General features: G+C 43.5%; 1 protein-coding gene across 3 annotated transcripts in view; it reads right to left on the reverse strand.

The window, feature by feature from the left end:
* nbn (nibrin) overlaps nucleotides 1-13,101 on the reverse strand; it is a 177,817-nt gene extending 164,716 nt beyond the window's left edge. For 2 of the 3 annotated variants that reach the window (XM_060921442.1, XM_060921441.1), the window contains exons 1-2: nucleotides 12,906-13,101; nucleotides 12,348-12,466 (exon numbers count right to left, since the gene is read on the reverse strand). In XM_060921442.1, the coding sequence (XP_060777425.1) occupies nucleotides 12,348-12,397 (50 nt within the window). In that variant the 5' untranslated portion in view covers nucleotides 12,398-12,466; nucleotides 12,906-13,101. Of the gene's footprint in view, nucleotides 1-12,347; nucleotides 12,467-12,905 lie in introns of those variants that run through there. The other variant, XM_060921444.1, reaches the window with a different exon arrangement.
* Nucleotides 13,102-23,786: the final 10,685 nt, after the last annotated feature.

Genomic DNA, 23,786 nt, shown 5'->3' on the forward strand with positions numbered 1-23,786 from the left:
AATACATAGTAGCTACACTTTCGATGCACCTGCATCAGTAGGCTACAGAGCAGCGCATTCTGTTCTAGAATCTTCGGCCGGAGTCCGCATTATATGGACTTGGAATGGAACTGCTACCGCACACGCTGCGCCGACTCTTGCCAGAACAAAAATGCTTAAGTGGTTGAAGCGGACCGACCGCGGGGAAGAAACTGAAAGCCCAGACATAACGTCTCCGGGACCTTCAGGATCCAAAGTGTCATCGCCTGGTCTGCAGGCAACGCTAGCAACTGAATGAACTTAATGAACACTGTTAGACACGTTATAAAATACAACAGGAATGATGTGGATGATATTGACGGAAGATACCGTTCAACAGAATAAGTGAGTTTTCTTGGTGTCTTTCTAGTTCAGAAAGTTTAGTCAGTCAGCAGCACAACTAGGCTCGGACCTGCACTATGCTGATGTTGCTAACATTTGCACCCACGTTTCAGCAGCGAAAGTTCATAAAATGGATAACGGTAATGGTGAAAATTATAAGTTGGCCTTATAAGTGCCAACAGATATTCAAGGTATAAGTAGATGAAATAAACATAAAAGGGGTCTTATTTTCAACTAAAGTGTACTGCAGATGTAGGGAGTTGAAACATTTTCTGAATGAGCTAGTTGGCCCCTTTAAATAAACGGGTATTTATTCATACAGTGAGATCGCCAAAGTTTAATAAACTGAAAATGCAATAACTGTAATTTTGAAGTAGATGATGTATAGGACATGTGTCGCTTGTGTCTTGCGACTTATTGTAAAAATGATATAAAGGGTTCAAAATCGCATAGTTACAAATATAATAGTAACTTCATATGATAATATTAACCACTGGTTATTTCAGAGAGGAAAAAAATGGGGACACTATTGCTTCCATTCGGGACAATACAACACAGAATTCGGGACCACTGGGGGACACAAAGAAAAAAAGTTAATTTCGAGCCCTGTAGAGTGGCCAGATGGAAGTCACTCCTTAGTAAAAGGCACATGATAGCCTGCTTGGAGTTTGCCAAAAGGCACCTAGAGGATTCTCAAAGCATGAGAAACAAGATTCTCTGGTCTGATGAAACCAAAATTGAACTTTTTGGCCTGAATACCAAGCATCACGTCTGGAGGAAACCAGGCACTGCTCATCACCTGGCTAATGCCATTCCTACAGTGAAGCATGGCGGTGGCAGTATCATGATGTGGGGATGTTTATCAGCAACGGGAACAGGGTGACTAGTCCTGATAAAGGGAAAGATGAATGCAGCTAAGTACACCGAGATCCTTGAAGAAAACCTGCTCCAGAGCACTCTGGACCTCAGACTGGGGCAAAGGTTTACCTTCCAACATGACAACGAACTGAAGCACACAGCCAAGAGAACCAAAGGATTAGCTTCAGAGAAAGTCTGTGAATGCCCTTGAGTGGCCCAGCCAAAGCCCAGACCTGAATCCAATTTAACATCTGTGGAAGGAGCTGAAAATGGCTATGTACCAATGCTCTCCATCCAACCTGATGGAGCTTGCAAGGATATGCCAAGAAGAATGGGCAAAAATTTCCAGAAACAAGTGTGCCAAGCTCGTAGCTTCTTTCCCAAGACGCCTTGAAGCTGTAATTGCTGCCAAAGGTGCATCAACCAAGTATTAAGCTAAGGGCGTGTGCAGATACTGTATGTAACCCCTAAATAACCTATTTTTGTCAGTAAAATAAAATTGCATATTTTCTAAAAACCTGCTTTCTACTATCCAATGTATTTTTAAATACATTTCTGAGTGATACTATCCACTCAGAAACGTATTTAAAAATAAAAGGTTCTGCGTATCTCCTTTAAGGCAGCTGGGCCATAGAAGGTTCACGCTGCACGCTGCATGCTGCACGCTACACGTTCACGTGAAGAACCGGACCCTGGGCCATTAAACTTCATGCTTGGATGTTCACGTGTTGCGTCTGTTCTACTTTGACCGAGTAACCGACAATATGGACTCTTCGGATGACGACGATTGCCTCATTCTGCTTTTACTGAGACAGAGGAAGAGAGAAAGGAAAAGAATTTGGAGCCGAGAACACTTCCTTCTGAGAGAAACCCGTGGTGAATTTCACCGAACATTCTATAATCTGCTTGACAATCCCGATGAAGAACTATTTTTCAATTATACCATTCAATTATATTTTTTCTGAAGTTTTCCCCTGAAAGCATAGAGTTATCTCCCTAGACCCGTTCTGATTGGCTGGCGCGGCGGTGACCGCATGCATTGACTGGAATTTCCATCTTCACGCCTAGAAAAAAGCGTGCATGTTCATTTCACGCTTCACGCGTGAAGTGTGCAGCGTGCAGCGTGCAACGTGAACGCCGTTCTATGGCCCAGAGCAAGTCATGCTACGTTTGTCCACTTTTCTTTACACGCGTGTAGCGTGTAGTGTGCAGCATGCAGCATGAACATTCTATGGCCCAGCTGCCTAATGTGACACAGGTCAATGTGCTGGTTCAGGAACCATTTAATCCACTCCCCTTTCTGAAATGTTTGAGATGATACCCACCAGATAATGCTGGTATGCATTAGCTTGTTTCAATACATTTTATTTCCTAATGCGGGGCGTCCTAACCACGTGTTAGTCTTTTTACAAACCACTCGGCATCCAGTTCGGAAAAGTCACGTGAGGTCATGCGTGGGTCAGAGGTGGCGATCACGGAGCCATAGCAAACATGGCGGATCGCCCAGATCGAAAGACGACTCCTAAATAGATAGTTTTCACTGACGTCATGGCATTCCGGGGAACGCCCTCCAGCCGCCATCTTGTGGGGCTAACAAAACGGACCATCGCTATTACCGGCTACGTTATCTCGGACAAATTTATAAAGTTATATACCGTATTTTCTGGACTATAAGCCGCTACTTTTTTCCTAGGTTTTGAACCATGCGGCTTATACAAAGGTGCGGCTATTCTGTGGATTTTTCTTCCATCGCTAGGGGCGCTCTTCTTCTTCTTGGATTTTTATGCCGGTTGGCAACTTAACGTATGAGGTGCATTACCGCCACCTGCTGGACTGGGGTATGGTTCAAGAGCCTATTCTACAACTAACCTGGGTGACTAAAAAAAAAAAAAAAAGAGAGAGCGAGCTAGGGGCGCTCTAACCGGAAGTAGAATCAAAAATAAGATAGACGAAAAATCAATGCAAAGAAGAATTAGCAGATCTTTAGCAGATAGAACACGCATGACAAATTACTAACTGGTAATTATTTTCAAATCCAGCGAAGATGATTAAAGTGACTTGTGGTTTCAAACACAGGAGAAATGAAGGTAAATAAATACCGGTTATTTTCTCTTGGTTCTGTTCCGTTTTAATCAGCAAAGTTGCTGCCGTGTTAAAAGGCACTGTTCGGAAAGAATCTGTTCAGGTACATACATGTACATTTACAGTACAAAATCGTTCTGTACATGCAGTAAATATCTAATTTTTCAACATAGATATCTGCGGCTTATAGCCCGGTGCGGCTTGTATATCTTTTTTTTAATTTTTTTTTTAAATAGAGCGGATGCGGCTTATATACAGGTGCGCTCTATAGTCCAGAAAATACGGTACTCAGTTTTCTAAAATAAAGATCAATGTCGGCAAAATCAAGCAAACGGAAGTATATGGATACATTGGACGACATCTCACGACAACGGTATGCAGCCAAACTGGCCTTGATTGGGGGAACTGACCCCTACGAAGTGGACAAAGATGCATTTTCAAGTGACTATGCAGGGCTGCCATCCATATCGTACCCTGATATTGTGAACTATTTCGTGAATAGTAAAAGTGCCTACACACTTGACGACCTCAAAGCATACAAGTCGCTGGAGTCATACAATTATTTTGTCTGTGGCTGGGTCCATGAAGTCCACCATATAAAACCAAGTGACCGTCGTGTCCTAATTATAGCCAAGGTATGCAAACATTGGAATTTTAGAGCTCTCAACACTGCATATAAATGTGTGTGTGTGTATAATATCGAGTTGATTTAAGACAAATTTTACATCCATTAGTGGTATTACAGTACCATGTCAGTTCCAGTTAGGCATCCTCCAGAGATTGTTTACACGATGTTTTGGTTTCCAAAAACAAACTTAAACACAATTGATTGTTTCTTTAAACAACTTACCACTTATAAAATGATCGGAGCAGACTTTGCTGTGTTTGGAAGGCTGATAATCCTTGCGGTTGATTCTCGCAAGCCATAGGTTTCTCCTTTGTATGCCGAGTTTCTTTGTTTGCTCGCCTTCGTGCTCCCGTACAGTGGGAATTCCATAAAAGCTCCGCTTGACGTCATCATCTGACCTATTACGACAGCCGTGAATACAACAGGTGTGCACCATTGCTAGCTTTAAATAGCCTGCTTGGGTTCTTTTGAAGACTTTGTACTCGCGCGTTACAATGTGTGCTCAGTGACCCGTACGGTAAGCTTGACCCGCAAGATGGCCGCCACTAGGGAATCCCCAACTCTATGACGTCATGTGAAAACTATCTATAGTTGGTACTGCACCCTCTTTCAATGCAGGCTTATAGCCAACGCTCCTCAACAGATCAGAGTTCTCGTACGAGTCTTCAGTAAAATGTGCAGAGCAGAGAAGAGACCACTTCGTAGGCGCCCAATGTGCCTGTGAACTTCTCACAAAACACGTCCAAATCTTTGCAGTTTGAACATTCTTGGGCCATAAATGCAACATAAATCCACCTCCTGTCGTGTTGCTGCACCCGCCAAAAACACATCTACATGGCATGGCGATAAATTAGCGCAAAATGGAGGATCGGAGTTGCAGTCAGCTCTGTGTTTTAGTATAGCGGAAATGGCAATGAGACCGATAGACTTCCTGCTGTAACGTCACGGACGTCAAGGTCATTCACTCAGACCACTACTTATATGAATCATTTTAATCATAAAAAGTACTATATTTATTGTTAATGCTTAAAATCATTCCTGTGCCATTCCTGAGGTCTCAAGGCATTTATAAACAAAAAGTGAGGCCATGGTTCTACGTATATGCTTTAATGTTCATGAGTCCACCATCAGGAGAACAATGAACAACAATGGTGTGCATGGACTCCACCAATCCACAGTCAGACAGACTGTGTACAAATGGAGGAAATTCAAGACCATTGTTACCCTCCCCAGGAGTGGTCAACCAACAAAGATCACTCCAAGAGCAAGGCATGTAATAGTCGGCGAGGTCACAAAGGACCCCAGGGTAACTTCTAAGGAACTGAAGACCTCTCTTAGGCCCTGTCCACACGGCAACGGATTCAGGTGAATCCGATAAAATTGTTTATCGTTTCGGCCTGGCATCCACACGGCACCAGCGTTTTGGGTGCCCCAAAACGAAATCTTTTGAGAACGGGTTCCAGAGTGGAAAGATCTGGCAACGGCGCCGTTGCGAAGTCGTCTGGATGAGTAGAATGGATTTGTTTACGATGACGTCACAACCACATGTGCTTCACGCCGGGTAGAAGTGTAACGAACTCGATGCGAGTTGTCAACAAATCCTATAACTTGGTTCATGAAACGCGCTTACAAAATATTTTCACTGTGAATATTTATTGTGTAATGGTGCAAAGTGAGAGAGAGAGAGTTAGGGCAGAGTCAATCCCGCCAGCAAAAATAGGGAAAAAAAAAGGAGCGATCTCACCTCTTCAGATGTTGGTTTAAGTCCTACAATACATTCCTCAAAAAGGGCATAGAAGAACAAATTAATCCATCAACGTGTAGCATTCAATTTATTCCGGACCATTAAAGACACCGCCTTCCGCGTAGAATCATACGTCATCCTCGCCGCCATATTGGATGGGTCAAAGTGGAGAATAAAGATGCCTCATTCATGTGCTGCGTTTAACTGTACCAACAGGTTTGCCATCCAAACAAGATCACATGGGATTACCTTTCACAGGTGAGACTGGAAAAATACTTTTCATTGTATTTGGTCATTATAATGTAATTTTACGAACAGATTTTTCTGACTTTGTGGCTAATATGAAGTCTCGCACATAATAGTTTATGCGCATGCGTCCTTACTTCTTCTATTGTTCTGGTGTCTCCGAAGGGACCGTCTTACAGCGCCCCTAGAGGTGTGGCATGTGTATTGCATCGTTTTCAGCAAGCGTTGCGTTGCCATATGTACCTGATATTTTACTGATCCGTTGCCCATGTGGACGCGATATTTTTTTAATAACATCTCGCTGCCATTATTGTGTGGATGTAGCCTTACATTGGCTAATGTTAATGTTCATGAGTCCACCATCAGGAGAACACTGAACAACAATGGTGTGCATGGCAGAGTTGCAAGGAGAAAGCCACTGCTCTCCAAAAAGAACATTGCTGTTCGTCTGCAGTTTGCTAAAGATCACGTGGACAAGCCAGAAGGCTATTGGAAAAATGTTTTGTGTACGGATGAGACCAAAATAGAACTTTTTGGTTTAAATGAGAAGCGTTATGTTTGGAGAAAGGAAAACACTGCATTCCAGCATACGAACCTTATCCCATCTGTGAAACATGGTTGTGGTGGTAGGATCATGGTTTGGGCTTGTTTTGCTGCATCTGGGCCAGGACAGCTTGCCATCATTAATGAAACAATGAATTCTGAATTATAACAGTGAATTCTAAAGGAAAATGTCAGGACATCTGTCCATGAACTGAATCTCAAGAGAAGGTGGGTCATGCAGCAAGACAACGACCCGAAGCACACAACTCGTTTTACCAAAGAATGGTTAAAGAAGAATAAAGTTTATGTTCTGGAATGGCCAAGTCAAAGGCCTGACCTTAATCCAATCGAAATGTTGTGGAAGGACCTGAAGCGAGCAGTTTATGTGAGGAAACCCACCAACATCCCAGAGTTGAAGCTGTTCTGTATGGAGGAATGGGCTAAAATTCCTCCAAGCCGGTGTGCAGGACTGATCAACAGTTACCAGAAACGTTTAGTTGCAGTTATTGCTGGGGGGGGGCACACCAGATACTGAAAACAAAGGTTCACATACTTTTGCCACTCACAGATATGTTAAATTGGATCATTTTCCTCAATAAATAAATGACCAAATTTAATATTTTTGTCTCATTTGTTTATCTGGGTTCTCTTTATCTACTTTTAGGACCTGTGTGAAAATCTGATGATGTTTTGGGTCATATTTATGCAGAAATATAGAAAATTCTAAAGGGTTCACAAACTTTCAAGCACCACTGTAAATGTGACAGATTTAAAAAAAAAAGGATATGTTTTAAAACATTTTTACGTTTACATAACATTCATGCAAGGTATCGGTCTCAATGTCAGTGCTTTGTAACAGTCAGTAGGTTTTCCACCACAGGATAGTCTTCAGGATTCAGGACAGAGGACTTCACACCTCACACCTCCTGGTTTCTTGTTGACATGCGAAAAAAACTACATATTTTTGTTTGCTTTTTGTCTTACTAACTTTAAGATTGAGGAAAAACAGAAAGGCTAGTTTGGAAATGACTGTTTATAACTGTGATAACAGGAACTAATTCATCTCAAGGACCTTCCACATCATTAAACACTGGTCACAACATATCACCCTGTTGCTAATTATTTTCCTATAACTGCATGCCATGCCTTATTCCGTTTCAACCCTTAAGTGATATGTCATCCAAAATAATACCCAAAACTAAATCAACACTGTGCACACCAAGCTTCCAGTTCCAAACTGAACATGATCCTGCGATACGACTGGGGTCTGTAACAGACTTCAGGGAATTCAAATTACCTCAAAAGGTCAGAGGTTTTGTCTTGGGAAAATGAATGGAAATTAATCAACAGTGTGAAAGTTACTGTATCACCAAGTTCATTTTCTATATATCGCTTCTCCACTGTGGGTCATGGGGAAGTTGGAGATTCATGAATTCCATCTGATACTGGGTGAGACGTGGGGTACATCCTGGATGGGTCACCAATCTCTGTGTTATGCAGAGTTAACACAAAGAGACAGACAGCCATTCACGCCTATGGGCAATTTAGAGTAGCCAGTTGAACTAATCTACATGTCTTTGGATTGTCAGATGAAACTGGAGCACGAAACTCCATATGTAAAGGTCTCTGGCTATGACGTTTGAACCAAGAACCTTCTTGCATCACCAAATTAATTCAATAGAAACAATAACTAAATATGAAAAACAAAATGCAACTCTGGAAAAGGGCAGGAACTACTGATGACATTGACTATATTAATCAAGTATGCCATGCACTGAGAGGCTCCGGTTGAAATTATGGATTTTCTGAGGTGACTGGCACAGCCCTGAAGAAAATAGTCCTATGCCAGTCACCTCAGAGAATCTATCATTACTGGTGCCTCTCAGTATGTGGTATATTAGGTTTATATCCCTCATCAAAAAAATCCAAACTAAAAGTGTTGAGATTGAATCTCAGCATAAACTCACTTGAGGCAGCCATGTTTGTTGTTTATGTCAGAGCGGCGTGCGTATGTGCAGTGTACCACGTTATCGCCTGCCTCGATAGGCATGATCATGATATGTAGATCTACACACACAGAAATGCTCGCGGAGCCACAGCTGTGACTCGATTAGGCTGTATAGACCCTTTTCAGTCACGTGACCTTCGTAAACGCGACCACCATTTTGGACATGTAGTGGACTTCGGCTCGAATTGGTTTGAATGCGAGGAAGGCGACAAACGGAGAACATACAAGAAAAAGGAGCGAGATGCAGAAAATACCTTCGCTATCCAGCGACGTAGGGCATTTACAGGGCGAGCAGAGGGAGAAATAACAACAGTAACGACACATTAGCAACGCCGTACAGAAATAACGGTTTATGGCACAGACCCTTTCGGTTCTTGCTCATCTAGCTGCTACAATGACTGCTTAGACTACATCCACACGACAACGGCAACGAGATGTTATTTAAAAATATATCGCGTCCACATGGGCAACAATCAGTAAAATATCAGGTCCATATGGCAACGCAACGCTTGCTGAAAACGATGCAATACACATGCCACACCTCTAGGGGCGCTGTAAGACGGTCCCTTCAGAGACACCAGAACAATAGAAGAAGTAAGGACGCATGCGCATAAACTATTATGCGCGAGACTTCATATTAGCCACAAAGTCAGGAAAATCTGTTTGTAAAATTACATTATAATGACCAAATACAATGAAAAGTATTTTTCCAGTCTCACCTGTGAAAGGTAATCCCATGTGATCTCGTTTGGACGGCAAACCTGTTGGTACAGTTAAACGCAGCTAATCTTTATTCTCCGCTTTGACCTCTCCAAAATGGCGGCGAGGATGACATGATTCTACGCGGAAGGCGGCGTCTTTAATGGTCCGGAATAAATTGAATGATACACGTTGATGGATTAATTTGTTGCTTCTCACCTGTGAAAGGTAATCCCATGTGATCTCGTTTGGACGGTAAACCTGTTGGTACAGTTAAACGCAGCACATGAATCTTTATTCTCCGCTTTGACCTATCCAATATGGCGACGAGGATGACGTATGATTCTACGCGGAAGGCGGCGTCTTTAATGGTCCGGAATAAATTGAATGATACACGTTGATGGATTAATTTCTCCTACGCCCTTTTTGAGGAATGTATTGTAGGACTTAAACCCACATCTGAAGAGGTGAGATCGCTCCTTTTTTTTTCCCCTATTTTTGCTGGCGGGAGTCTCTCTCTCTCTCTCACTTTGCACCATTACACAATAAATATTCACAGTGAAAATATTTTGTAAGCGCGTTTCATGAACCAAGTTATAGGATTTGTTGACAACTCGCATCGCAATGAGAAGATCATTGGCACTACTGGTGTTAAGAATCAGACCATTTCATAAATGAATATTTTGCTGTAGAGCTGCACTGTTTGTACAATTGCATGTTTTTGCTTCACTATTACTGTCACTATTCTGCTTCTTGCATTACTACTGTGAACTAACACTGAACATAATAATAATAATAATAATAATAATAATATCCAAGCTCGTGTTTCACTCTCACTAGTGCTCTGTAAGGCTTTTTCCTGGTGATATTCGTTACACTTCTACCCGGCGTGAAGCACTCACAGTCATGTGGTTGTGACGTCATCGTAAATAAATCTGTTCTACTCATCCAGACGACTTCACAACGGCAACGTTGCCAGATCTTTCCACTCTGGAACCCGTTCTCAAAAAGACTGCGTTTTGGGCACCCAAAACGCCGGTGCCGTGTGGACGCCAGGCTTAAACGATAAGCAATTGTATCGGAGTCACCTGAATCCGTTGCCGTGTAGACAGGGCCTTAGGCTACGTTTACATTATGTCGAATCAGCGGATCATCAGATTAACGTTCTTAAAATGATTCGCGTTTACACTAAAACCGTTAGCCGTGCACACAGCAACACCAATACGCGGATACGCTCGGCTCCGCAGGCATCCTGCGCTCCAAATCACTCCACCCTGAACAGCGAGTGCCCTCTGGAGGGTGCGCACTCCGGCCCTGCGCAGCTCACAGAGCGCGCGAGTGAAGTGAACAAGCCACGATTCGGGACTGAGCCGTTGTGTGTGTGATCCCAGCGCATATCACTTATTACTTGCAAGTGGAAGGATGGCAAGCCTAAAGACAATCATAACTACACAGTGGGCAGTATTTGCATCAGTATTTGCAGTATTTTCATACTTTTATACTCTTTAATGAAAGGTGATACAAGGCGGAAGTCCGCGCCGTTTTTCAGCAGTCGCGTCACATGACCAACGCCAGCGAATCAGGAAGGTGGATGTCACAGTGACGTTGTCCAATGAGACGCCAGCTAGAGCTCAGCACAGCGTATTCGCGTATTCTGAATGTTTACACAGCACCGGAGCTGATACGATCTAGATTGAATACGTGGACGCTGGCGGATTCCCGTTTCCCCGCTTTTCCAGGGGGGTTAATGTAAACGGACAGTGCGTCCGCGAAGAAAACGAGACAGATACGGTCTAGTGTAAACGTAGCCTTAGACTGCAACAATAATACCTAACACACATTTAAGTATCCGTCGTAAAGACGTGAAACTCATCGAGTGACGAGTGTGTTCATTGATAAGCTAACACAATCTAAAAGTAGACATACCATCACACTGCCCTGGCGCTGTGTACAGTTTACCTTCTACGGTTTGTGCACTCTCTAGTTGCCATTACTTTCTCCAACCGTTGTGACAGATTACAGGGAACGGCCTGGATTTAAGAGACAAATACATGTTCCTCTTGTTTTGAACACTTATTTGTAGGCAGTGCTTAATTTGTAAAGTGGGAGGTCCCGGAGCGCAGAGGATGAGCGGCTCCGGAGCGGAAAAAAAGAGGAGAGGGGAGGGGGGCTCTGCGCTGCGCTTCTGGGCACGTTTTGTAATAACACTGCAAATTAAGTTCATCTGCAGATATTTTGTGGATGTCGTTTCATGAGAGAAATCACCAACAAGACAGATATCAAAATCAGACATTAACACTAAATAAACTTGCATTTTTTTATTTAATTATTTTATTTTATTTTATTTTTTGTTACATAGTCAAAAGAGGTGTCGGATCACCGGATCCAGTGTAAATAGCTGCCGGAGCCAACGCCCAAGGTTCCGGAGCGCGCTCCGGCTTGCTCCCCCTCAAATTAAGCGCTGTTTGTAGGACACTGCCTCTGATCTGTCCTACAGTCTACCAACAGCAAAGGAACACAACGCTAACTAATAGCTACTACAGAAGAACAGAGGTTACAATGGGTTATTTTAGCCTATTTGGTTACACACTCGCCGCCACAGAATGTTAACAGCAATGTAATGCCTTTTCTGGCTAATTTTATTCGTCTTACCTCCAACAAAGTGGTCACTACACAATCGTTGGTATGCCGCTATCCATCTTCTCCGTCAGTCAGCAACTACCGGGATCCGATAAAATGATAACCCTTGCCTTGTTTGTTGATGGTTACTACATCCAGGTGCACAACAATATAGTGGCATGATGGAAGTCTTGCTGAAAATAAACACTTTCTTTGCTGCCGTTCCTCAATGTTGGCTGTGGTAAACTACTGGTAGTACACGTCCAAAATGGCGGCCGCGTTTGTCGTGATGTCACGTGAAAAGGGTCCATAGCTTGAAACTGTGACGTCAGTTCATGGTATATCCAGAATATACCATGACTGACTCACACCATACCCATCTTTTTTTTTATTTTCGACATCACGAGATACATTGCTTAATCAATGGTGGAACTATTTTATGTCACGTGAGCCATCCTTAGCCAATCCCTGCACGGGATTTTTTTGATGAGGGATATAAAGTCAAATGTTGTGGCATGTACAATTTTGTGAAATATGATAGACAGTGACAGATTTCTCACCTGCTCAGTGACTGTGATGTGAGCATGCACACGGCTGATCGACTGGTCATTGGTCAGAAGGATGTCACAGTTCTTACGTCCTACTGCATACTCCTTACCAGCAAGCAAACTGACTGAACCTATAAAGTGAAACAAGATCTTTTTTTTTTTTTAGCAATTATATCATACTACATGATAGTAAACTAATTTAAACTTTTAGTGGAGTCAGTTCACTTGCTGCCCCAGGAGCAAGTGAACTGGCGCCACTAAAAGTCAGGAGACTTCTGCATGATTAAAGCTGAAACTGGCATTGACATTATCTTACTAACTTCCTGACACCATGAATGGAAGTGAATATACTGCAGTCACACAGAGATACATGCTCTTTAACACCTGAAGCATGCAGTTTTATATTACAGATGTTTATATGTTCAGGTTTTACTGGACAGACATGAAGAGAAACTAAGTTTAGGAAGAATAAGACATCTTTAACTATACAACAATGACTGCACACATATATGCATATACATTAAGACTTAAAGTGAGCTATAGTACACTTATCTCTCTCCAGCTACGTACCTGTCCCCGGTTCTGCAGGGTTTAGTCTCCACATTGCGCCTTTCTCAGAGAAAGAAAACTCATTTAATTCATTTAAATCTACACCAACTCTCTGTATGTATGTAAAACAACTGTATGTTGTTGTGTTTTTGCTTTTGTTTCCCCCTAACTATAAAACACTCCTCGAGTAGCAGGACAGACAGCGCCAACTTTACAACATCCGGTAAGGCAGAAAAGAGACGGTTTCAAAATAAAAGTCTACACTTTCTCTTCCTAGTATCATCCATTCCCTCTGTCCTGATTAGAGCCCCAGTCCCAGCTAAACAGAAGCAGCTCCATAGCATGATATTTCCACCACCATGCTTCACCATGGATATACTAGTGCATCCCAAAATATTGGAATATCATGAAAAAGTTCATTTTGTTTTTCATAATTTAATTAAAAAAGGTAAACTTTCATATATTTTGATATTCATTACACAAAGTGAAATATTTTTAGCCTTTTTTGTTTTAATTTTGATGCTTATGGCTAATAGCTCATGAAAATAAAAAATTCAATATCTCAAAATATGAGAATATTTTATTTCAAGTTTGAATCATCATCATCATCTCTGCTGAACCCAATCCAGGCTTGGTTGACTTAGCCAGAATTGCAGCAGTAGAGTGGCCAGTTCCTTTCTGCGCACTCACACATTCACATCTTTGGGCACTTTAGAGTAGCCAGTAAACCTGCATGTCTTTGGGTTGTGGTTTCAAAATAAAAGTCTACATTATCTCTTCCTAGTATTATCCATTCCCTTTGCCCTGATTAGAGCCTCAGTCCCAGCTGAACAGAAGCAGCACCTGGAGGAAAGCTACGCGGACACAAGGTGAACATGCAAACGCTATACGGAAAGCCGTCCCCCAGTCAGGGGTACCACAAGTAGGGTAAGCCACAGAAGTTCATTGCTGAAAAGGCTGACTGGAAAAGGTGTGCAAGCAATAGGGAGGACCGCAGCCTTGAGAGGATTGTCAAGAAAAGTCGATTCAGAAACTTGGGAGAGCTTCACAAGGAGTGGACTGAGGCTGGTGTCAGTGCATCAAGAGCCACCACACACATAGACTGGTACCAAAATCCAGAATTGTGACACCCAAAGGCATTTTCGAGACAAAGTCGGCAAACAGTCTTATTTTGTCAATTTGGGTGTACCGAATTCAAATCTGCAATATGCCGAGCTCTATCTGACCTCTGTTGACCTCTAGAGGTCATTGAACTTTGGGCCTGTAAACGTCTCAGCTGAACCCAGTTTCTCAGCTTTCTAAGGAATGAAATGTACTAAAATGATTAATGAAGTTAGCAAATGGCCTTGTTTGTTAAATGTTTGGGTGCTGAATTCATTTTTCATTTGTAAAACGACATATGACCTCTGATAACCTCAAGGTCATTAAACTTGGCCTATAGGCCTATGCATTTAACGGCATTTTTAAACTGACTTTACTCCCCCAAAAAGAATATGAACAGACAAAAAACAAATAGAAAGGAACGAATACAGCATTAAATGCCAGTCCATGTGACGTACTTTTCACAATGAGAATGCCTAGGCGATCACCTTACATAACATTGCATTACATTTAGCGGTTATTGTTTATACAAAGCTACTGAAAAAAGGACAGATTCAGCAGCATACAAAATGTGGGGGCATACAGAGTATACAGGTTAATCAGGGTTAGTATATATGAGAGTTTTTTTCTTTGTTGTTTGTTTTGTTTTAAACGGGGTAAAGCCTTTACAAAAAACAAACAACAAAGAAAAAAACTCTCATATATACTAACCCTGATTAACCTGTATACCCTGTACGCCTCCACATTTTGTATGCTGCTGAATCTGTCCTTTTTTCAGTAGCTTTGTATAAACAATAACCGCTAAATGTAATGCAATGTTATGTAAGGTGATCGCCTAGGCATTCTCATTGTGAAAAGTAAGTCATATGGACTGGCATTTAATGTTGCATTTGTTCCTTTCTATTTGTTTTTTGTCTGTTCATATTCTTTTTGGGGGAGTAAAGTCAGTTTAAAAATGCCGTTAAATGCATAGGCCTATAGAGGGATTTCACTGACGTCACCCGAAACCGGAAGTAAACAGACCCTGCGCCATATTGGAAGACCAACACACTCGTGATTAGGGGGAAATAACGGCAGCGGTATGTGAACCCACGAGAATAAAGTGGAGTGGCAAAAGACTTAAACAAACAAATCTGAGCTGTTTTATTTATGATTTATTGACCCAACAGTAGACTTGAAAGAAACCTGTGTGAGACTTGGCAAAAAACTGTGGATATAATGGATAAGTCTGTGCATGATCTGTGGACACTTTGAGGTAAGAAAATGCAAGAAATTCAGATTTAAAACATGCTAAATTGGCCCCCAAGTTGATAACTGTATGAGGAGCAAGCCTCCCAGACTTCTACAATTTAATAATAATAATTTAGGATGGTTTGGGGCTTGCTCTCCCTCCTATTATATAAATAAAGCATAGTTGTTCATCTCATCTCATTATCTCTAGCCGCTTTATCCTTCTACAGGGTCGCAGGCAAGCTGGAGCCTATCCCAGCTGACTACGGGCGAAAGGCGGGGTACACCCTGGACAAGTCGCCAGGTCATCACAGGGCTGACACATAGACACAGACAACCATTCACACTCACACCTACGGTCAATTTAGAGTCACCAGTTAACCTAACCTGCATGTCTTTGGACTGTGGGGGAAACCGGAGCACCCGGAGGAAACCCACGCGGACACAGGGAGAACATGCAAACTCCGCACAGAAAGGCCCTCGCCGGCCCCGGGGCTCGAACCCAGGACCTTCTTGCTGTGAGGCGACAGCGCTAACCACTACACCACCGTGCCGCCCCAGCATAGTTGTTGTGTAGGCATATATCATAAATACATATGTATAATTTGGATAAATTAACCTAAATTATGGATACCTTAATAGTAACAAAAAGTATTAATTTTTCAACTGAAAAGATATATTATTAAAAGATATCAACAAGATTACCTTGGCCATAACTATGTGTAAGTTATTCTTAACAACAGCTGTAATATCACGAACCAAGCCACTAACAACATAATTGTAAGCCTGTAGCCCTTTGTAGGCCTTCAAGTCATCAGCAGTGTAGGCACTGGGTGTAAACAACAAATAGTTTACAATGTCTGGGTAGCAAACAGATGGCAGAATTGGTGTCAGGTCCTCCTTATGTTTCCATTCTCCCTTGCCCCGAGTCTTATCATATGGATCAAACCCATCAATCACAGCCAGTTTCTCCACATACCGTGCCCTTTCTGCTGCTGGTAATGTACTCACACATAACCAGAATTATCAGCCATCGTGTCACTTCACTCTCGCTCGAAGTTTGTTTTATATTGTGAGTATGTATGTATGTACTTGAGGTCTTCCAATATGGCGCCCTAACAAAATCTCGCGGTACGGTGACGTCACGCAGTAGCCCTCTATTGCCGCTTTTCCACTACAAACGCGGCTGAGTCGGGCTGAGCCGTGCCGTACTGAGTCGGGCTGAGCGGGGCTGTTGGAGTTGCATTTCGACTACAACCGCGCTGAACCGTGCTGGCTGGAAGTGGGTGGACACATTGGGTGGAGTTAGCGAAAGTGGGTGGACGTCACGTGATGTCGTTAAGCAGCGCAAACAGTGACATCAGTGATCTTTTAAGCGGTAGTCTCACTACCCGAATAGTAAACAATAAACACGGAGGACATGGAGTCGTTAGTGTTGCTGGTCTTGGTGCTGTGGCTTGTTGTCACTGACAACGCAGACAGATACTGGCAAGAGCATATAGACGAGGCACATAAGGCTTCAGAAATTCTCGTAATTCGTAATTCTTCTCCTTCCGGGTTTGCGGTGTTTACAGATCCCAGCGCGCTCGCGGGGCGTGTGTGGGCATGTGAGGACACTCCTCACCAATCAGTGCACAGGGGAGTGTCTGCTCACGCCCCCAACCTCACTCGGCTCGCTTTGGCTCGCTTCAGCCCCACTCCAAAACGGTGCGAGTTTTAGGGGCTAAGCAGGGCTGAAACGAGCCGAGTTGTGCTGGTTTTTGGTAGTCGAAACGCGAGCCGTGTCGGGCTGAAGTGAGCTGAAGCGAGCTGAAGTGAGCTGAAAAAGGGTAGTGGAAAAGGGCCATATAGGCCAAGTTTAATGACCTTGAGGTTATCAGAGGTCATATGTCGTTTTACAAATGAAAAATGAATTCAGCACCCAAACATTTAACAAACAAGGCCATTTGCTAACTTCATTAATCATTTTAGTACATTTCATTCCTTAGAAAGCTGAGAAACTGGGTTCAGCTGAGACGTTTACAGACCCAAAGTTCAATGACCTCTAGAGGTCAACAGAGGTCAGATAGAGCTCGGCATATTGCAGATTTGAATTCGGCACACCCAAATTGACAAAATAAGACTGTTTGCCGACTTTGTCTCAAAAATGCCTTTAACTCCTTAAATAAGCACTTTTTTGAATTTTGGTACCAGTCTAACAGATGTCTTCAGGAAAGGGGCCACAACTGTTGCATTCCTAATATCAAGCCACTCCTGAATCAGAGACAACGTCAGAAGCATCTTACCTGGGCTAAGGAGAGAAAGAACTGGACATAATCATCAAAATTAAAACAAAACAAAAAAAGTCTTGAAATAGTTCACTTTATGTGTGATGAATATAGAATATATGTAAGTTTACCTTTTTGAATTAAATTATGAAAAAATGAACTTTTTTATGATATTACAATATTTTGAGATATACTAGTAGTGTTCTATGGATGACTCGTATTTTCTTCCACCAGGTAGCAGGAGAGCGTGGGGGGGGGGGGGGTGACATTTGGGACAGGGGAGACTTGGGACAGTTTGTATTCCCATAAATTAATTTCAAACAATCAGATTTTAGATTACACCAGAAGTTAGATGTTGCCCCTTAGAGTAAACTACTTCCTTTGGAGCCACAAAGCTGGACACTACAGTAAGGTTTGTGCAGTGAAATATTTTATCAACCAAAACTTGTATTTTCTACTTCACAGTCCACCTTCATTCTGTGGTGTAATGTATGCTGGTGAATTCAGGATTTGTTATGAATTAAACTATGTAGCCTCGAGTTACAGAGCCTTAAGAAATATATAATATTATTTATTAACTCTCTGGGGTCGAGAGTTTCACCGGCGAAGCTCAGCAGGTTTAGAATGAGTAGGTCATGTATTTAGATAAATATCTTCGTGAATTTTTATCATACAAGTATGATAAATATATTGACAGAAACTTTATAATTTATACTTTCCTATGTGCTCACTGCCAAATAATATTATAGTTTTTAAATTACCTAAATTAAATGAAACATAAGTGACTCTAAATTGACCGTAGGTGTGAGTGTGAATGGTTGTCTGTGTCTATGTGTCAGCCCTGTGATGACCTGGCGATGTCAGCCCTGCGATGTCCAGGGTGTACCACGCCTTTCGCCCGTAGTCAGCTGGGATAGGCTCCAGCTTGCCTGCGACCCTGTAGAACAGGATAAAGCAGCTAGAGATAATGAGATGAGATGAAACATAAACTTGTTACTTTACTCAGTCATACTGGAGTTGGTGCACTGAGAGCCTACTTATGCATCCATAAAAGACTATTCACATGGTAATGGCATGAAAATCACTTTCACTCTTTTGGTTTCGATTGGTTTCTCTTTCGCAGTGGGAACGCCCACCTTAAACAGGATAAAATCTGTCAGACATAGTTTAGGCTATTTGGAGGTAAAACTTGTTGCGAGATGGCACACGGATTTTAGGCACTTCGGATGATTCAGGACAGCGCTTTAATTCATGATTCAGGACAGTGATTCAATTTCAGGACAGGGAATCAATTCATGATTCAGGACAGCAATTCAATTCAATCTTGAGAACTGCGGCACTGATGATGAGCAGTGCTTTTTTTTTTAACTTCAACTCGATCCAGCCAAAGATCAACTCAAGTAAGTGTATTTCTTCTATTTATTATGAGCAGATCAGTTGATATGCATGTGCTGTAGTGCATACACAGGAAAAATGACTGAACAGTTTTTCCAGAGTTAAAAGTATTTTACTCAAAAATAGTTAATTTTGTTCTATTTTGAGTTTAGAGTGTGAAAATTGGTGTTGGAGTGGGAGCAAAATTACAGAGTAATTGTGTAGCAGAGTAGGTTGTGGCTCTGAACTGAGTAAAATAATACTAGAATTAATTTCAAGACACAATGAATAGAGTCAAATGCCAAAATAAAATAAAATACCAGATAAATGAAGATGTTTTAAAAAGCAGTTTTAGAACTGTGTTGGAATGTGTGAAAAAACATGACCTCACAGATTGTCACTTGACCTGATGGGATTAAGAGTTAATCTGATGGGATTAAGAGCTGGCAGTGGGAGGGGTTTTCACTCTTCTCATGGAATGGAAATTTTTACACTTCATTGAATACCCCTCCCACTGCCAACCCTTTATCCCAAAACAATAGGACATACATTTTTTGATGGCCAGTTAATTGTCCAAATCAATGGATCAGATTTAAGTTTTTGTGCTTGATACATTCCTAAGACTGAACAGAATCACCTCAAGTGACCAAAATGGTTCGTCACAACGGGTAAGGTAACGTGTTTCACACATTACAACACAGTTCTAAAACTGCTTTTTACATCTTCATTTATCTGTTTTTTTAAGTACAATCATGACATATATACTACATATATATTATTGTAGCTGAACTTGTGCTGAATACAAAAAAGTCATATGACATTGAAAATACTGCTTAGATTTGTTGAAATTGACAAGAAAATCAGAGCATGCCAAAATCATTAGAGTGCCAGAAAATACCCTCAGATTCCAGAGAGTTAAACTTAAATTCTGGGGAAAAAACATTTAAGGATTTTTTCAAGGGGCGGTACAGTGGTGTAGTGGTTAGCACTGTCACCTCACAGCAAAAAGGTTCTGGGTTCAAGCCCAGTGGCCGACAGAGGCCTTTCTGTGTGGAGTTTGCATGTTCTCCCAGTGTCTGCATGGGTTACCTCCGGGTGCTCCGGTTTTCCCCACAGTCCAAAGACATGCAGGTTAGGCTAATAGGTGGTTCTAAATTGACCATAGGTGTGAATGTGAGTGTGAATGGTTGTTTGTCTCTATGTGTCAGCTCTGCAATGACCTGGCAACTTGTCCAGGGTGTACCCTGCCTCTAGCCCATAATCAGCTGGGATAGGCTCCAGCTTGCCCGTGACTCTGCACAGGATAAGTGGTTACTCATTTTTTCAAAATGGCCATATGGGGAGAGTTGGGGACGGTTCATGTTACAGGATTTTTCTTGTGGTTTACAAATATAAAATTGTTTAAAATTTTTTGTTAAAAATATGGGTGTATAGCTGCATGAGGATTAAATTTATTTAATTCCTTCTTGAGAATGGAACTGTTTTGTCGAGTCAGGTTTTGTCATGGTCTGGGACACTGACGTGCCCTGTTGTTCCAGCTTCAAGGAATTCTCAGAGGAAATGAGGCGAACATTTGACTGTTGTCTGTCCGGCTGGAAGGCGGCACGAGAGTTCATGGAGCTGCGGCAGGGGTCCCGAGCTACCTTGGATTATGCCATTGAGTTCCGGACATTGGCAACGTCATGCAGTTGGAACGAGAGTGCCCTGGTCGACGCGTTCCTACATGGCTTATCTGACACCATCAAGGATGAACTCATCTTGCGGGAACTGCCTTTGGACCTCTCCAGCCTGATGGGCCTTGCCCATCGTATTGACGCGCGGGTCCAAGAACAGAGGAGTGTTAGGGTTTTGCTGGGATACGAACCCGGGTCGCTGGTGTGATAATCCAGCAAACCCCCACTAGGCCCCAGGGGGATGACTCAAGTGCAGAGGCGTGAGGCGAAAGTAGAGTATCAAAAAACAGTTTATTTACACTATATACAATCCAATGGAAAAAACAAAAAGAAAATCCAAAAGCTCAGAAGATAAACCAAAATAAAAATATCCAAAGGTTAAAAGTCCAAAAACAAAAGGAAAGGCAAAATGCTGAATGCTTAGAGGATCAAAAAGGTACAAAGTCCAAAGAAAGCAAAAAATATCAAAAACACAAGGGCACAGGCAAGATACGTGAGACAGAGGAAACTAGCACAAGACAGCATAGCATAAAGACTCCGTGACAAGGGAACAAACAGAGGGGTATTTATACACAAAACAATTAAGGAAGGGGCGGCACGGTGGTGTAGTGGTTAGCGCTGTCGCCTCACAGCAAGAGGGTCTGGGTTCGATCCCCGTGGCCGGCGAGGGCCTTTCTGTGCGGAGTTTGCATGTTCTCCCCGTGTCCGCGTGGGTTTCCTCCGGGTGCTCCGGTTTCCCCCACAGTCCAAAGACATGCAGGTTAGGTTAACTGGTGACTCTAAATTGACCGTAGGTGTGAATGTGAGTGTAAATGGTTGTCTGTGTCTATGTGTCAGCCCTGTGATGACCTGGCGACTTGTCCAGGGTGTACTCCGCCTTTCGCCTGTAGTCAGCTGGGATAGGCTCCAGCTTGCCTGCGACCCTGTAGAAGGATAAAGCAGCTAGAGATAATGAGATGAGACAATTAAGGAACAGGGCAGGGCAGGAAACAGGCAATCAAGACAAACACAAAACACAGTGGCGGCCTCTAGAGGCCAAAACAAACATGACAAGATAAACATAACAGCGGCCTCTAGAGGCCAAAACAGTCCCAGTCCTAACAAGGAGAGAGAGAAGCCGCCACAACTTCAACCCCTCTCCACCACCTGCCTCGTCCATCGAATCCATGCAGGTAGATCAAGTACGGGTGTCGGCGGAGGAACGACTGTGCCGACGGAGCACGGGGGCTTGTTTCTACTGCGGTCAGCAGGGAGACATTTGCTGAGCCTGCCCGCTAAAAGGACGAGCCCACCAGTGAATCGAGGGGCCCTGGTGGGCAGTGCTCGGAACCAAATGCTGACTGACCATTGCTCCCCTTCATCACTCTCAACAACCGGCATCACCATCAGGTGCTCGTCGACTCAGGGGTGGACAGGAACCTGATCTGCTCCGCCACCGCCAAGGATCTCGGAATCCCGTTACTCGCCCTCGAGGTCCCTCTCACTGTCCTGACACTCGATGGCACTGGCTTGACCACCATCACTCACCTCACCACCCCACTCACCTTAAGGATTTCAGGCAATCACTCCGAAACTATACAACTTCACATCATGAACAACCCTCACATTCCTGTTATTCTTAGATTAACCTGGTTGATGCAGCACAACCCCCACTTAAACTGGACTGACCACACCATCTTAGGCTGGAGTCCTTCCTGCCTGGCCTCCTGCCTGAACTCTGCTCTGCCTCCCGCCCAACCACCTCAGCCCTCAGCCAGTGAGTTTCCCGACCTTTCTCATGTGCCTCGAATATCTGGACCTCAAGCCTGTCTTCAGTAAGATCTGAGCAGTGTCCCTGCCTCCTCATAGGCCCTATGACTGCGGTATCGACCTCCTGCCAGGGACGGCGCCACCCAAGGGACGTCTCTACTCTCTTTCCCCCACTGAGAGACAAGCCATGGAGAAATATATCACGGAGTCTCTGGCAGCTGGGATCATCTGCCCTTCCTCCTCCCCAGCAGGGGTGGGATTCTTCTTCATGGAGAAGAAAGACAAGTTGCTTTGCCCCTGCATTGACTATCGAGGTCTCAACGCCATCACAGTCAAGAACTGCTACCCACTACTGCTCATGACTACAGCCTTCGAACTACTCCAGGGAGCTAAGGTGTTCACTAAACTGGACTTGCGCAATGCCTATCACCTAGTTAGGATCAGGGAAGGGGACAAGTGGAAGACGCCTTTCAATACCACCACAGGCCACTATGAGTACCTCGTAGTCCCTTTCGGCCTGACTAACGTGCCCGCAGTATTCCAGGTGTTGGTTAATGATGTCTTGAGGGACTTTCTTAACACCTTTGTCTTTGCTTACCTGGATGATATCTTGATTTTCTCTCACTCCCTGTAGGAACATCGGGGTCATGTCCGTCAGGTTCTTCAATGCCTGCTGGAGAATAAGTTCATTAAGGCAGAAAAGAGCGAGTTCCACCAAGGCTCTGTCTCGTTCCTGGGGTTCATCATTTCACCAGCCAAGATCCAGATGGACCCCCTCAAGCTGGAGGCAGTCGCTGATTGTCCCACCCCATCTTCGAGATGAGAGCTCCAGCGCTTCCTGGGGTTCGCCAACTTTTACAGGCGTTTCATCCGCAACTTCAGCAAGGTGGCCGGACCTCTCTCAGCCCTGACCTCAACCAAGACCAAGTTCAAGTGGGGGAGGAAGCAGAGAAAGCCTTTTCCAGTCTCAAGCGCAGGTTTACCACAACACTCATACATACCCGATTCTACCAAGCAGTTTATCGTTGAGGTCAACGCCTCCGAGTCAGGGGTCAGAGCCATCCTATCCCAGAGGGCCAATGACAACAAGGTCCACCCATGCTCCTTCTCCTGCCGGCTATCCTCAGCCAAACAAAACTACATCATCAGCGACCAAGAACTACTGGCCAGGAAACTAGCCTTGGAGGAGTGGAGGCACTGGCTTGAGGGGTCTGACCTCCCGTTCCTGGTCTGGACCGACCATAAAAACCTGGAGTACCTCAAGTCTGCCAAATGTCTCAACTCTCGTCAAGCCCATTGGTCTCTCTTCTTCTCTTGATTCAACTTCACGCTCTCCTACTGCCCAGGCTCCAAGAATGGCAAACCCAACGCCCTGTCCAGGATGTTCTCTTCCCACCAAGAGGAGTCCAAGCCACCTGAGACTATCCTTCCTCCATGCTGTCTGGTGGGAGCCACTATTTTAGAAGTTGAGACGCTCGTGCAGAAGGCCCTGGAGCAGGACCCCGGTG

Source organism: Neoarius graeffei, chromosome 5 (genome assembly GCF_027579695.1).
Source record: "Neoarius graeffei isolate fNeoGra1 chromosome 5, fNeoGra1.pri, whole genome shotgun sequence".
NCBI classification, from domain to species: domain Eukaryota; kingdom Metazoa; phylum Chordata; class Actinopteri; order Siluriformes; family Ariidae; genus Neoarius; species Neoarius graeffei.